The 12529-nt window shown below is 40.8% G+C and overlaps 1 protein-coding gene across 5 annotated transcripts in view; it reads left to right on the forward strand.

The window, feature by feature from the left end:
* The first annotated feature begins 661 nt into the window (after positions 1 to 661).
* Positions 662 to 12529, forward strand: part of LRRC27 (leucine rich repeat containing 27) — a 73278-nt gene continuing 61410 nt past the window's right edge. For 3 of the 5 annotated variants that reach the window (XM_089510213.1, XM_089510209.1, XM_089510212.1), the window contains exons 1-3: positions 662 to 763; positions 6684 to 6947; positions 10630 to 10760. In XM_089510213.1, the coding sequence (XP_089366339.1) occupies positions 6732 to 6947; positions 10630 to 10760 (347 nt within the window). In that variant the 5' untranslated portion in view covers positions 662 to 763; positions 6684 to 6731. Of the gene's footprint in view, positions 764 to 5119; positions 5147 to 6665; positions 6948 to 10629; positions 10761 to 12529 lie in introns of those variants that run through there. The other 2 variants (XM_089510210.1, XM_089510211.1) reach the window with 2 other exon arrangements.

Consider the following 12529-nt stretch of genomic DNA (forward strand, 5'->3'; position numbering starts at 1 on the left):
AAGTAGGCAGCAGGAGCTTTCCTAGATCTATTAAGACCTTCCTCAAATGCATTTTATTTTTATTCTGTAACCCGCCTTGATTCTCTGAGGAAAAAGCGGGCTAATAATAATAATAATAATAATAATAATAATAAATGGTTTATACAAAAGCAGCATGAAATTCTGAATGGGGGGGATGAGAGATCAGGTCAAGGGGATGAAGATACTGAGGGGATCTTTATGGGAATCTGCCAGATATGAATGTATGTGTATACACAATGATATTTGTTTTTATTTGTTACTTTTATTATATCCCATTCTTCCCTCCAAGCTCAAGGCAGCATATTCTGTCCACTTTCCCCTACGTTCCTCTCATGATTCTCTATGGAGCAAGAGCTGTCATTTGTTTTAGTACATCCCTTAGGACTTGAAGGCACCCATCAAGAAGAAGACCAAGAACAAGGATGGAGGGAAGGGAAGGAGGGCTAGAGAAGACCCCAAAGCCAGGGCTGAGCCCAGCTGGGAGGCGAAGGGAGGCCTAGGCCTGTGCTTTCCCACTGCAGCAGCTTGAGTGTTGCCATGGCGACGCCAGCAGCTGCAGCCTGTTTGTTGCCTTTTGGTCACGACACAAAGAGAGAAAGCGAGAGAAAGAAACAAAGAGGCAGAAAGGGCCAGTGGGTGGGAGGGAAGGAAGGAAGCAAGGGCCTGGTTCAGCTGCTGCTGAGGGGACCTGGCCTCCCCTGTGGCCCTTGGCACCCCTCTCCCAGCAGCCCTGGACCAGCTGGTGAGAAAAGGGGGCGAAGGGGAAATGGGGGACACAACTAAAATGGTGGGGAGGGTGGCTGGGAGGAGAGGGAGGGAGGGAGAAAGTGGGAAGCCTGGCTCTGCTGAAGGTTGGGTTGCAGGGACTGGAAAGCCTCAGGGCTGTACCAAGGCAAGGGTTTTCCAGATTATAACACACACTACTGAAGGCAGTATGCAGAGAGACCTTGCAGCACCTTTGGGACTCACTGAAAGGAAGAAGTGGGCAGCAAGAGCTTTCCTAGACTTCAGTCTTACTTCTTCATTTGCATTTGGTGGAGTGGGAAGCCAGGGACAGACATAATATATATGCCACTGGTATAGAATTCAAAGATAAAGCTGCATTAACACACAGCTATATCTTTGAATTCTATGCCAATGGCATATATAGATCTGTCCCTGGCTTCCCACTCTACCAAAAGCAAGGGAGATCTTGTAGCACCTTTGAGGCTAACTTGAAAGAAAGAAGTTGGCAGCAGGAGCTTTCCTGGACTACACTCTACTTCCTCAGATGCATTTGAGCTTTCCTAGACTTCAGTCTACTTCCTCAGATGCATTTGAGCTTTCCTGGACTTCAGTCTACTTCCTCAGATGCATTTGAGTTTTCCTAGACTTCAGTCTACTTCCTCAGATGCATTTGAGCTTTCCTGGACTTCTGTCTACTTCCTCAGATGCATTTGAGCTTTCCTGGACTTCTGTCTACTTCTTCAGATGCATTTGAGTTTTCCTGGACTTCTGTCTACTTCCTCACATGTATTTGAGCTTTCCTAGATATCAGTCTACTTCTTCAGATACATTTGAGTTTCCCTAGTCTTCAGTCTACTTCCTCAGATGCATTTGAGGAAATAGACTGAAGTCTACAGAAAGCTCATGCTGCCTCTTATATAGTTATTTCTTATATTTATGTTCCACCTTTCTGCCTAGAATGGTGTTCAAGTCAGCTAACGATAATAAAATTCTAATTCAGATAAAATATATTTTAATCATAAAACACAAAGCTAAATATAGATGCAACAGGAAGAAAAAACAGCCCCAGCCAGTTTAAACCCCACTAACAGCAATACCAAAGAGCTGTTGGGAACAAAATAGTTGTCAGGAGAAGGAAAACAAGATCCTAGCCTCCTTTGGAGGGAACTACTGAGGAGTCCTTTTCTTGATCCCCACCAGACATGCCTCTCTAATGGTGATAAGACTGACGACATTGATACATGAGCCCTGTTCTTGTAGCAATTGCATCAGTTCTTTAAAAAGGGAAATGTACTAGTTGCAGTTGTGAGACAGGGACTGCTGCTATTATCGTGCTCTCTTCTTGAGTCATTATTATGATTAAAGTTTATTCATATAGTGTTGGACATTTACATGGCGCTTTACATAATGAGCAATCAAAATTCAACTAAAAGCCTGCCTACAGCGTACAGTCTATGAAAAGCAGGAAAGTATAAAATTAACAACTTAACTTTAGAATAATTCTAAAACAGTAAACTATAAAAGAATACACAAAATTTTCATGCAATTCCAGAGCTCTGCTACTATAGTTAAGTTTTGTTGGAAAGAAATAGGAAAAAAGGGAGGGGGGAAATCAGGCTGTTTGAGAATAGTTGGGGGAGAGGGGACAGTGGGAGAGGAGGAGACTCTCAGGGACATAGCCAGGATTTTGGGAATTGGGGGGTCCAGACTAAGTGCCGCCATTTTGGGGGGTTGGTGGGGGGTAAACACGTTGCAAATTCATCAGGATATTAAAGTAATAAACACAATTTTAACTAGATCCACTTTGGAAAACATATATTTTGTGATTAGATTAGGTTTGGTTGATATTATTTTTAACATTAAATAATGGAAGAGGTGGGGTCCAGACCCCATTGATTTCTCCCTTTGGCTACATCACTGAGACTCTGAAACCAAGTGACTGCCAATATTACAACAACCCCAGCAATGACGTTTCATATCATGAGACTAGCATGACTGGGAGGTCATTGGTGACTTTCCCCTGTCATTGAAAAGGAATGGTCTAACTATGGTTGGGGGACACATGTTGGAGGCGTCATTATGCAGTACGTATCACCAAAGCTCCTTTTTCCAGCTCTAATCATGGCTTAAAAGCCATTTGTAGTAATATCCTGAGAAAAGACTCCCTCCAAAATCTATAAACTTGAGTAGTCTTGTATGAAAGTATATGGCCTTTCAAATAGCCTGGCTCCAGTCAACAATCTGGGCACAACATTCAGAACCCAGCTGAAGTTTCTAATGCTTTCCAAGACAGTGCCATATAGAATGTCTTACAGTTGTCCAACTGGGATGTAATGTGTCACCATGTCCAGATCTGACACCTCCAGGAATGGGCATAGTTGGCAAACTAGCTTTAGTTGTAAAACCAAATCTGATTTATCGCCTAGGCAACTAGGTTCAGGGCTGAATGCACAAGCACAACTGCACTGTGAACCTGACTCTTCAGTGGGAGCATAATCCCATCACAAACAGATTGAATCCCTCTTCTTAGATTGGTTTTGAATGACCACGAGCATCTCTGTTTCCCAAACGCTTCTACTTGTTCACTCTCATCCAGTGCATTACTGACATTAGAAGTGATTTGCAACAAGAAAATCTTCCTTAGGTTTATGTAGGGGAGGATCTACCAGAAGTGTACCATCTGACTCCTTCCATCCCCACACATTCTGAAAGTATTTACCCCCAAATGGCCAACTGCATCTTTGGAATCACAAGATTGGTTATTTTATCCTTCGTTTACCCTGTAGGTCATGCTTTATCTGGTCCTAATTTAGAGTTCAACAGCACCAGCATTGTCATGCATTGAACCTCTAAACTCCAAACACCCTTGTAACTGCATCATGCATATTCAAAAAATCAGTATCTTTGGACTCTGACCTGTGCTTTTCATATACTGATTTTGAGAGCATGAGAGTGTGGATATGTTAAAATTAGCTTCACAAAAATGTATTACTTGGGCTAACTTCTCATGGTTTATTTCTTTGGAAAATATTGTGAGGGAAACTAACAAGAGAAACAGCTGTGAATTAAGGGATTGGGGGTAAAGGATCTTATTATAGATAAGAGAAAGAGAGATGGTTTGGGTGGGTGCATTAGAGGAAAGATGAAGATTCTGTGGGGGAATGAGCAAAGTAAACAGAACAATAATGCAAGTGTTCTCGAGTAGAGAACAGAGAAAACAATTCTTGAAGGAGGTGGCAGAGAAATCACCACAAAAAATTAATTAGCCAGTGAATTTTTGTTGTTGCTAGAAAAGGGGCATGACGGATGAAAGAGCCTGTGATGAGATGCAACTGTTCCTGTTACTTCTTAATGTACAGATTAGAGGGAAGATGACAAACATCTTCCAAGGATTTAAGACTCAACTTGAGACTTGAAGGTAGAGACTTGAGATCTGACTTGAGACTTAGACTAAAAGACGAATATATCACTGGCCATTGGCCTATAGGGTCTTTCAGAGCTCAGGGTCCCGTCCCCCCCATGCTATTTAACATCTACATGAACCCACTGGGAAAGGCTAACCAGAGTTTGGGAGTTGAATGTCACCAGTATGCTGATAACACCCTGCTCTTTCTTTCCTTTTCATCTAATTCCAAAGAAGCGGTCTCTGTACTAAACAATTTTCTGTTCTCAGTAATGGACTGGATGAGGGCAAAGAAATTGAAACTTAATCCAGAGAAGACAGGGGTATTCCTGGTCAGTCAAAAGGCAGATCTGGGAATAGAGATTTAGCCACTGTTGAGTGGAGTGACATTCCCCTGATATCTCAGGTTTGTAGCTGGGGTGTGGTCCTGTACCCAGATGTGAGCCTGCATGTCCAGATTTCAGTGACAGACAGGAATGTGTTTGCATAGCTGAAATTAGTGCATGATCTACACCCATTCTTTGAGATGTGAGATTTGCCTATGGTAACACATGCCTTGATTACATTTTGTTTGGATTACTGTAACACATTCTACGTGGGGCTGCCTTTGGAAACTGTTCTGAAACTTCAGTGGGTCAAAAATGCTTCAGCTAGGTTGCTGACTTGGCAGGTTATAGGGACCATATAATCCCCATGCTGAAATATCTCCACTGGCTGCTGATCATTTCCAAGCAGAATTCAAGGTGCTGGCTATGACCTTTAAAGTCCTACATGGCTTGTATCCAGAGTATTTGAAAAACCTTTTCTCCCTATATGAGCCTGCCCAAGCTCTAAGATAGGCAGGGGATGGCTTTCTCTTGGCTCCACTAACATCACAGGCACTTCTGGTGAAAATCTTCTAAGTGGCAGCTCCCAGGTTGTGGACCCCCCTTCCCCAGGTGGTCTAGTTGGCCTCCTCTCTACGGTCTTTCCATCAGCAGTTAAAGAACTTTTTATGTGAGGAAGCTTTTTGGTTTTAGTGTGTTGCAACAGATAAAGCTTTTAATGAGAGATGCAGTGTTTATTATGTTTTAGGTGTCTTGTAATGCTGTTTCAAACCTGTTTTAATACTGTTTTTAACTTGTGTTTTAGAAATAGAAATGTACTTTGTATTTTAACTTTTGTATGAAGAGTTTAATTGTCTTGTGCTTTGGACTTTTTCACATGGGGAAAATTGGAAGGTTAAACTGGTCACAATGCAGGGTCATCCAGGGCATTAGGGACAGTTTTGCAATTGCTTTTCAGATGACGCCGTGCACAAAAGAGTCAGAATCCAGACAGAAAGTGAGGTGAATTGGAGAATAAGAATTTTCGCAAAAATACCATGGTTTTCATATCCAGTTCATTCACGAATTTGCTGTCTTCACGTAATTGCAGCAGTGTGAAAACCATGTCCCTGATTCACCCTGTTCCCAGATTTCCCAGTTTTTGCTTCTAGGACAAAGAGAATTTTCCTCCCCTGTTTCCCTTCTCTCTTTGGAGCATGTTATATGTGCACTTGTGGAAATGACAGTTTGGAGCATGCGCAAAAAGTTATTTCCAAGGTAGCAACAGGATTTGTCCTCATCTGTCTGAAACCCAAATTCGCTTTCCACCCACTTTCTTGCCTAAGTAATGTCCTTTTAACCCCTTGTTGTGCTCTGTGTGTGATAAGCCTTAGCAAATTGGTTTGCTTTTCCGGGATTCCAACACTTTAACCATTTTCAGGATGGAAGCACATAAGTCACTGTGTGAAAAAGTCCTTTGAAAATATTGAATCTGGTGCTGGGAGAAACTCAGGATATTAATTAATTAAAATAAACAAGTCAACATTTATATACATCCAATTGATTCACTGGATCTGCTCTCATTCTAACATTTCAAATTGAATCAGTGGCTTCAACAATGTGGAGGTAATGGAGGGTGTTCTGGAAGTGAATCTTCTGAATCTGAGAAGTCTGGTAAATCAACACTCACTGACTATGCAGAAGTTGGAATGGGGCAAATTACTTTAGTGGCTGCCTCTTCCACATTCATGTACTCCTTTATGTTTAAACTGAAGTCATAGTGCCTCATGAGTCTTCTGATAAACTAAAACTTTGCCTTGCCTATCTTCATTCTGATATACAGATATGTAGTTTCATGTAACTGGCATACACCTAAGTTCAACAGTTTTTTTTTACCACACACATAGTTTATTACTATTGTCTACATTTATTCTTACATATCAAATTTCAGTTTGTTCATAGTTGACTCTTGCATGTTTTACCATATGTTCTTCCATGCCATTCTGAGAATATTCTTTTTTTTTTTAAATTGTCTTTCTTTATGGTAATGCAAGGGAAGAACTCACTTCTGTTGGTCTGCAGAAATGATCCTATAAGCCCTAAATGAATTTAGAGCATGGGTTTGCCTTACATTATCTAATTGCAGTTTTGTATGTGAGGTATGTGTTGATATCTTCCTGTTTTGTTAATATACATTTGTTGTTATTCAGCTTCTTTCTTACTTTCAGATGAAGAATTTATAAATTTCTGATTTAGTCCAAGTGGTTCCTCATCAAATGGAGGGCAATCAGTCTCCCACAGAAGTTGATGGTGGTGGTGATAACCTTCAGAATTTACAAAACAAAAGGAAAAGCCAGTCTGCTTCCAGTTCATCAAGATGCATCCGTCAGTCTCTTGAGAATCTTGTGTCTAATTCATCAATTTCTTTGGATTTGAGTAGAAAGGATCTACAGCATCTAACTGAGGATATATACAACTTATTTAAACTTAAAGTAAGCTTCTTCTATAACCCTAGTTAAAATAGCTAATCACTAAAAAGTAGCAGTATTGTATAAGTACATAAAAAGATTCTATTTTTTTCTCCATTTTTAAAGATCAAAATAGAAGGTACAAATTAACCTTCATCCATCATGAAAGGGCATTTTAACTATTCAGAGTTAGATGTCCTTTAAAAACAAATCTGCACAAAGAACTGCATAATTGTAGACAGTGGAAAGTTGTGAACATTGTCCCCAAATTTCAACAATTTTCCACGTAGACTTACTTTCTATATGAACAAAAAGCTTGAAAAATGTCCCAACAAATCTATTTATTTTTCCCATTAGGGCACTTTCCTGTCAATGTAATGTACTGATACAGAAAAATGACCCATGCCCTTTTAAATAAAATAATAGAAGGAAAGTGGTATGATCACTAGATCTTGTTCAGGAATGCCCAAACGGAGTTTCTGATGTCATGAGAGACTGGGTTGGAAAAAGTGTAGCATGGACTTAGTGTAAGTATGGACAGAGTTCATAGCAGAGCAGTAAAGACATTACAGTTACCCTTCCTTTCTCATGGACTTGAGATCTGCGTTCTTGCTTATACATGGGGGGGGGGTGTGTGTGTGACCTCCGTTAACCCCAATGGGGTGCACCCCATTCAATCCTATGGGGCTTGAATACATGTGAGTCTACATTTTTGCGGGGTATGTGTGTGTGTCTGGAACGGATCGCCTGCAAAAACAGAGGGTGGGCTGTATTCAGGAATGCCCAGGGGCAAGGAAAGATGCAGGTGGACAATGCTAAAACCCTTTAACCTGCTCCCTATAGGACACATTATTTCCTGTATAATATGTGAACCAGGTAGAGCAGCACAGCAGGGTACTGAGTGAGAAAGACACTACCAAAGTCAAAGTGTGGTGTCTCCTTTACATGACTGAAATGAAGATATACCATATATACTTGACTATAAGGCAACCCGGTGTATAAGATTTTGGGGCCAAAATTAATGGATTTTTATGTGATCTGTGGATCAGCTGAGGAAAAAAATTAGGGGCATGTAACAAAGGATCTAAAGGATGAAGCAAAGGAAAACAATGCCAACGAATTTACAAAATCCTAGTAGGCAAAACTATTTGGGCTCTAACTAAAGGATGGATGGAAGGGGCGGAGGGCTCAGTGCTTCCTGGACAGATTACACTTTTGCCTTTCACCAGGGGATGGTTCCTTATTTAATAAGAGTTAAAGTAATTACTTACATTGACCTATGGATAAGTCAACTCATAATTTTTTGACTAAAATTCCTAGTCTGATACATGAGTATATACAGTACATTGGTCTATTGCTCCTGACAGAAAGTATAACATGGACAATATGAAGCCTTTGTGGACTGTGGCACTCAATTTCATGATATTCCTACTTCAGAGCAACAGTGAGCCTGAGCAGATTAGATACTAACAACAAGGACAATAACAACGTGTAGAGTTAGTGATAAACTGGCTGCCTTTCAGAACAATATGTTTATTAAGAAGGTTCAGAAATGGTACACATCAGAGTCAGAGTTAGTGATGAAAAAGTGATTGAGATGAGAGGTAAATGGTTATCTCCAACAGTATATGCCATGTAAGCCAAGAAAATATAACATAAAAATGTGGTGGTGTTGCAACACTAAGGCAACATATCTTCTGAAGGGAGGCATTTGTCTGAGCAGGGAACCTGGTACATCACAGGAAGTTCACTTTGGTGACATTGTGCTGGCAACACTGATTGAACCCTATTATCAGACAGGGGCCCCATTCAGACTCACCTATTTGCACTGGATGGAACTGGGCAGATTCAGATCCCCCCTCCCTCCGGAAGCGAGTGCCCACTAGAAATTTACCTCAATCGGGGTAATTTAACCCTGAATTCCATTGAGCTCTTGCGGAGAGTTCACATTTGCGGAACCGGTTTAAAATGAAGGCGCCTTTGCTGTCGATCAAATTCAGTTCCACTTTCGTCAAGGTGACGTTTCCTGCAGCCATTGGCCAATTGGAAATGTGCTTCCCCCTCCTTTAAAAAAAAAACAGTCAGCAGTATGCACATATTTTGTCAAATTTAAAAACCTCCAGGTGTGTGTGTGTTGTGTGTATTTGGGTCACTACAGATTATGGATCTTCCCATGCCTCCATTTTCAACCCCAAAATGTAGTCTAATGCCATCTCTGAATCCTCCTTGCCACCCCAGAGTGCCTCATACACATACAACAACAACAACAACAACAACAATAAATTCTTCACCCCAAATGGCATCTCTGCATCCTTTGCTTTCCCTCAGCCACCCCAGTATTCCTTACAGACAGTAGCAAAAGCATTTGCCAAATTGAAAGAGAAACATTTGTAAAATTCGCATTGTAGCATTCGCATATAAAAAATAATTTAGAAAAATAGCCTTTTGCAAAGTGTTTGCTGCTGAGAGCAAGGAAATGAAAGGAAAAGTAGCGCAAGCAAACACATTCTATCTATATATGTATCTACCTGTAGAACTATGCGCATAGATTGTCAAATATATAAAAAATAAAGAGAGAAAGCTGCCTGGTGCCAGAAGAAGCCTTGTTCTGTTCTGTGCCCTCCCTCTGACCTACCCTGAACTTGACCCTTTCTCTGGCACCTTCTTCTTGCTCGGTCAGTCGCCCCGATTGCCCTTTGCATCCTTCCTCCGTCTCCTTTGCTCCAGTCACCCTGATTGCCCTTTTTTGCATCCTTCCTCCGGCTCCTTCATCCTCCTCCTCCTTCATGAAGGGGAGGAATGTTCTGCCCTCTGCCCTCCCTCTGACCTAAATCCCTCCCCTGAACTTGCCCTGTTCATGATGAGGGACAAGTTCATATTCGCTGGACCCATTTTTTAAAAAAAGATACAGCTTTTACTCCACTTTCAAAAGCCCTGCACTAAGGGGCATTTGCCCTGGAACGGGTGTGAAAGCCTCGGAGTCGCTTGTGGGAGACTTGGGGCGAATATGAACTTCCCATGGTTAATCTGGGTTCTGATCTGGGGTAAAAGGTAGTCTGAATGGCCCCAGGATGAAATACTGTGGAAGATCATTTTTTCTCACCGGCATAGATTTGGCAGGTGGTCTGATAATTGAAGATTTAATTTACACTGGCACCATTCAACACAATAGGTTATACATCTTCCCTTGAAAGACAATCACATTTAACCATTTTTGGTCTTAATGGAGATAAAATAGTGGTAAAACTGCATCTTTTGTTCACTTTCTGTCATGACATGGGAGCACATGGGTCAATTGTACAAACTGGCATCATTATGCATTGCAGTGAGATGAAAAGTGAAGAGGATAATTTTGACTACCTTGCCAGCACCTACAATTGTAATTATAAAGTCAACAGTTTGCTAGTCTCTCTCTCTCTCTCTCTCTCTCTCTATATATATATATATATATATATGATAATAAACATTGCTCCCATTGCCATTTAATTTTGTCATAGTAGAGCCATCCAGAATGAAAGCCAAGAAGTCTTTATATTTCACTTTTCTTATATTCTTGGTAATCCTGAAAAGTGTTACTTAAATAATTATCAGGTATATTTTTACTTATTTCATGTATGTCTTAGGAATTAATAATGCATGTATCATACATCAAGCAATCAACCATCATGAGGTATTTATATATGTATATGTATATATTTTGTCTTAGTATTTGCATCTGGAAGGAAATGCACTGTCTGTAATTCCTGAAGATTTCTTTGAGCAGCTGCCAAATCTTGTTTGGCTAGATCTGCGGTATAACAGATTTAAAGAGCTTCCCTCTGGAATTGGATGCCACAAGTAAGTCTTCTCCTACATTGCTTGCTTAAGATTTTTTATTATTATCAATGCATATTAATTATGAAATTATGTACACTTGTCCCTCCACATTTGTGGCTTTGGCTTTTGCAGATTTGATTATTCATGGATTTTATTAATATGTTGTCTCTAGGAATATCTAGTTCCTCCAGTGCAACTCTGTAGGCAACTATAACCAAAAGTCACACTGGATGGCCTAGAGTTTCCTAGAGAGAACATTTCACTAGGCATTTGTAGCTCCTTCAGCGCAATTCTGTGGTCAGTGTCTGGCGGATGTTGTCCACAGAGTTGCACTGGAGGACCTAGAGATTCCTAGAGAGGTTTCTCTCAGGTAAAAATATAGTGTTTTTGTTATTTGCAGTTTTTCCATATTTATGGGGGTCCTGTGCCCTTAACTGTAGCGAATGTAGAAGGACAGATTCAAGCATACATGGCTTGAAAGTGTTCCAAAAAGTATAAATTTCAAATATCAAACCTTGATTTTCCATTTTTTATAGAGGACACCATTTTGCTATGTCATTGTATTTAATGGGACTTGAGCATATGTGGATTTTGTTATCCATGGGGGATCTTGGAACTAAACCCCAGCATATAACAAGGGTCCACTGTAGTATTAAATTTTGCTCCAATTGACCTCAGGAAATGCAGTATAAGGAAGAAGCTTAGCACACTTGGCTAAAATTCAAGCTACAGTATTCATGCACATTTTAAAAAGGTGTGTGTGTGTGTGTGTGTGTGTGTGCACACGCGCGCGCGCATTTGCAGGCTGGTATTTTAAAGAAAGGACAACCATGAGCTTGCCTACTTCTCCTTAGTAGGCCAGATTGGTGTGAAGCTCTGGCTTGCTAACTGAGCACTATGATCAGATCTGAGATTTGGCCATTTTTAGGTTCTTATGTATACCTGAGGCCACCACATGGTTTGGCCCATCTGTTACCATGGGGTCTCGCCATAGGTGAATTCTGAGTCCTGATGAATTCAAACACTTACCTGTATTACTTTGGCAAGCTCTTATTTTTAAGGCTGTAGCAGTAGAATGGAGTCATGGGGAAAGAGGCTCTAGGAAGCAAAGTGCAGAGAGTTCAATTGTCATGATCACACTGTCAGGGATGATGGGAGTTGTAGCTCTTCACCTCTGGCTCAAACTCACCACCTTGTTACGCACCGGCGCTGACCAGTTTTGGCCAGTGGTTAAAGCTTTGCTCTAAAGCAGCAGAGTTACAGAGAATAGGCTGAAGACCCTGACAAACTCTCCAAGCCTTCTCACTCTTGCTTCCACAGAAGTCTTCACACTTCTTCAGGATCCAGCTGGCTCTTGTATCTTCACTCAAGACACCAGACAACTCAGTAGTCTTATATAAAAGATCTACTTTATTCTACTATATACAGCTCCAAAACTATCCAACACAACTCCAATACTCCTCACTACTACTACCCACAAAATACATTGGGATTCATAGCCATTATTATAGTCATTGGAAAACACCACCCACTCTTGTCAGTTTCCACCCAGTGGGCGTGTACATCCATTTTCATTGGTTCTCTTGGTTCATCCCACAATTAATGATTTCATCATCTCACCTTGTCCACTTAACAATTCTCAGGTGTGTTCAATTATCCACTTTGCATTTCTGTCCTTGGCATTTAGGACTTGCTAATTACATTACCTTTTACACCTGTGTGGCTCCTAAATTGCTTTTGCTGAGTCATCCTGACTCTCACATACATGTTTTATTTCTTACACTGTATAT

This window comes from Sceloporus occidentalis, unplaced genomic scaffold, assembly GCF_023333645.1.
Source record: "Sceloporus occidentalis isolate IW3139 unplaced genomic scaffold, rSceOcc1.0.p SCAF_2, whole genome shotgun sequence".
NCBI classification, from domain to species: Eukaryota; Metazoa; Chordata; class Lepidosauria; order Squamata; family Phrynosomatidae; genus Sceloporus; species Sceloporus occidentalis.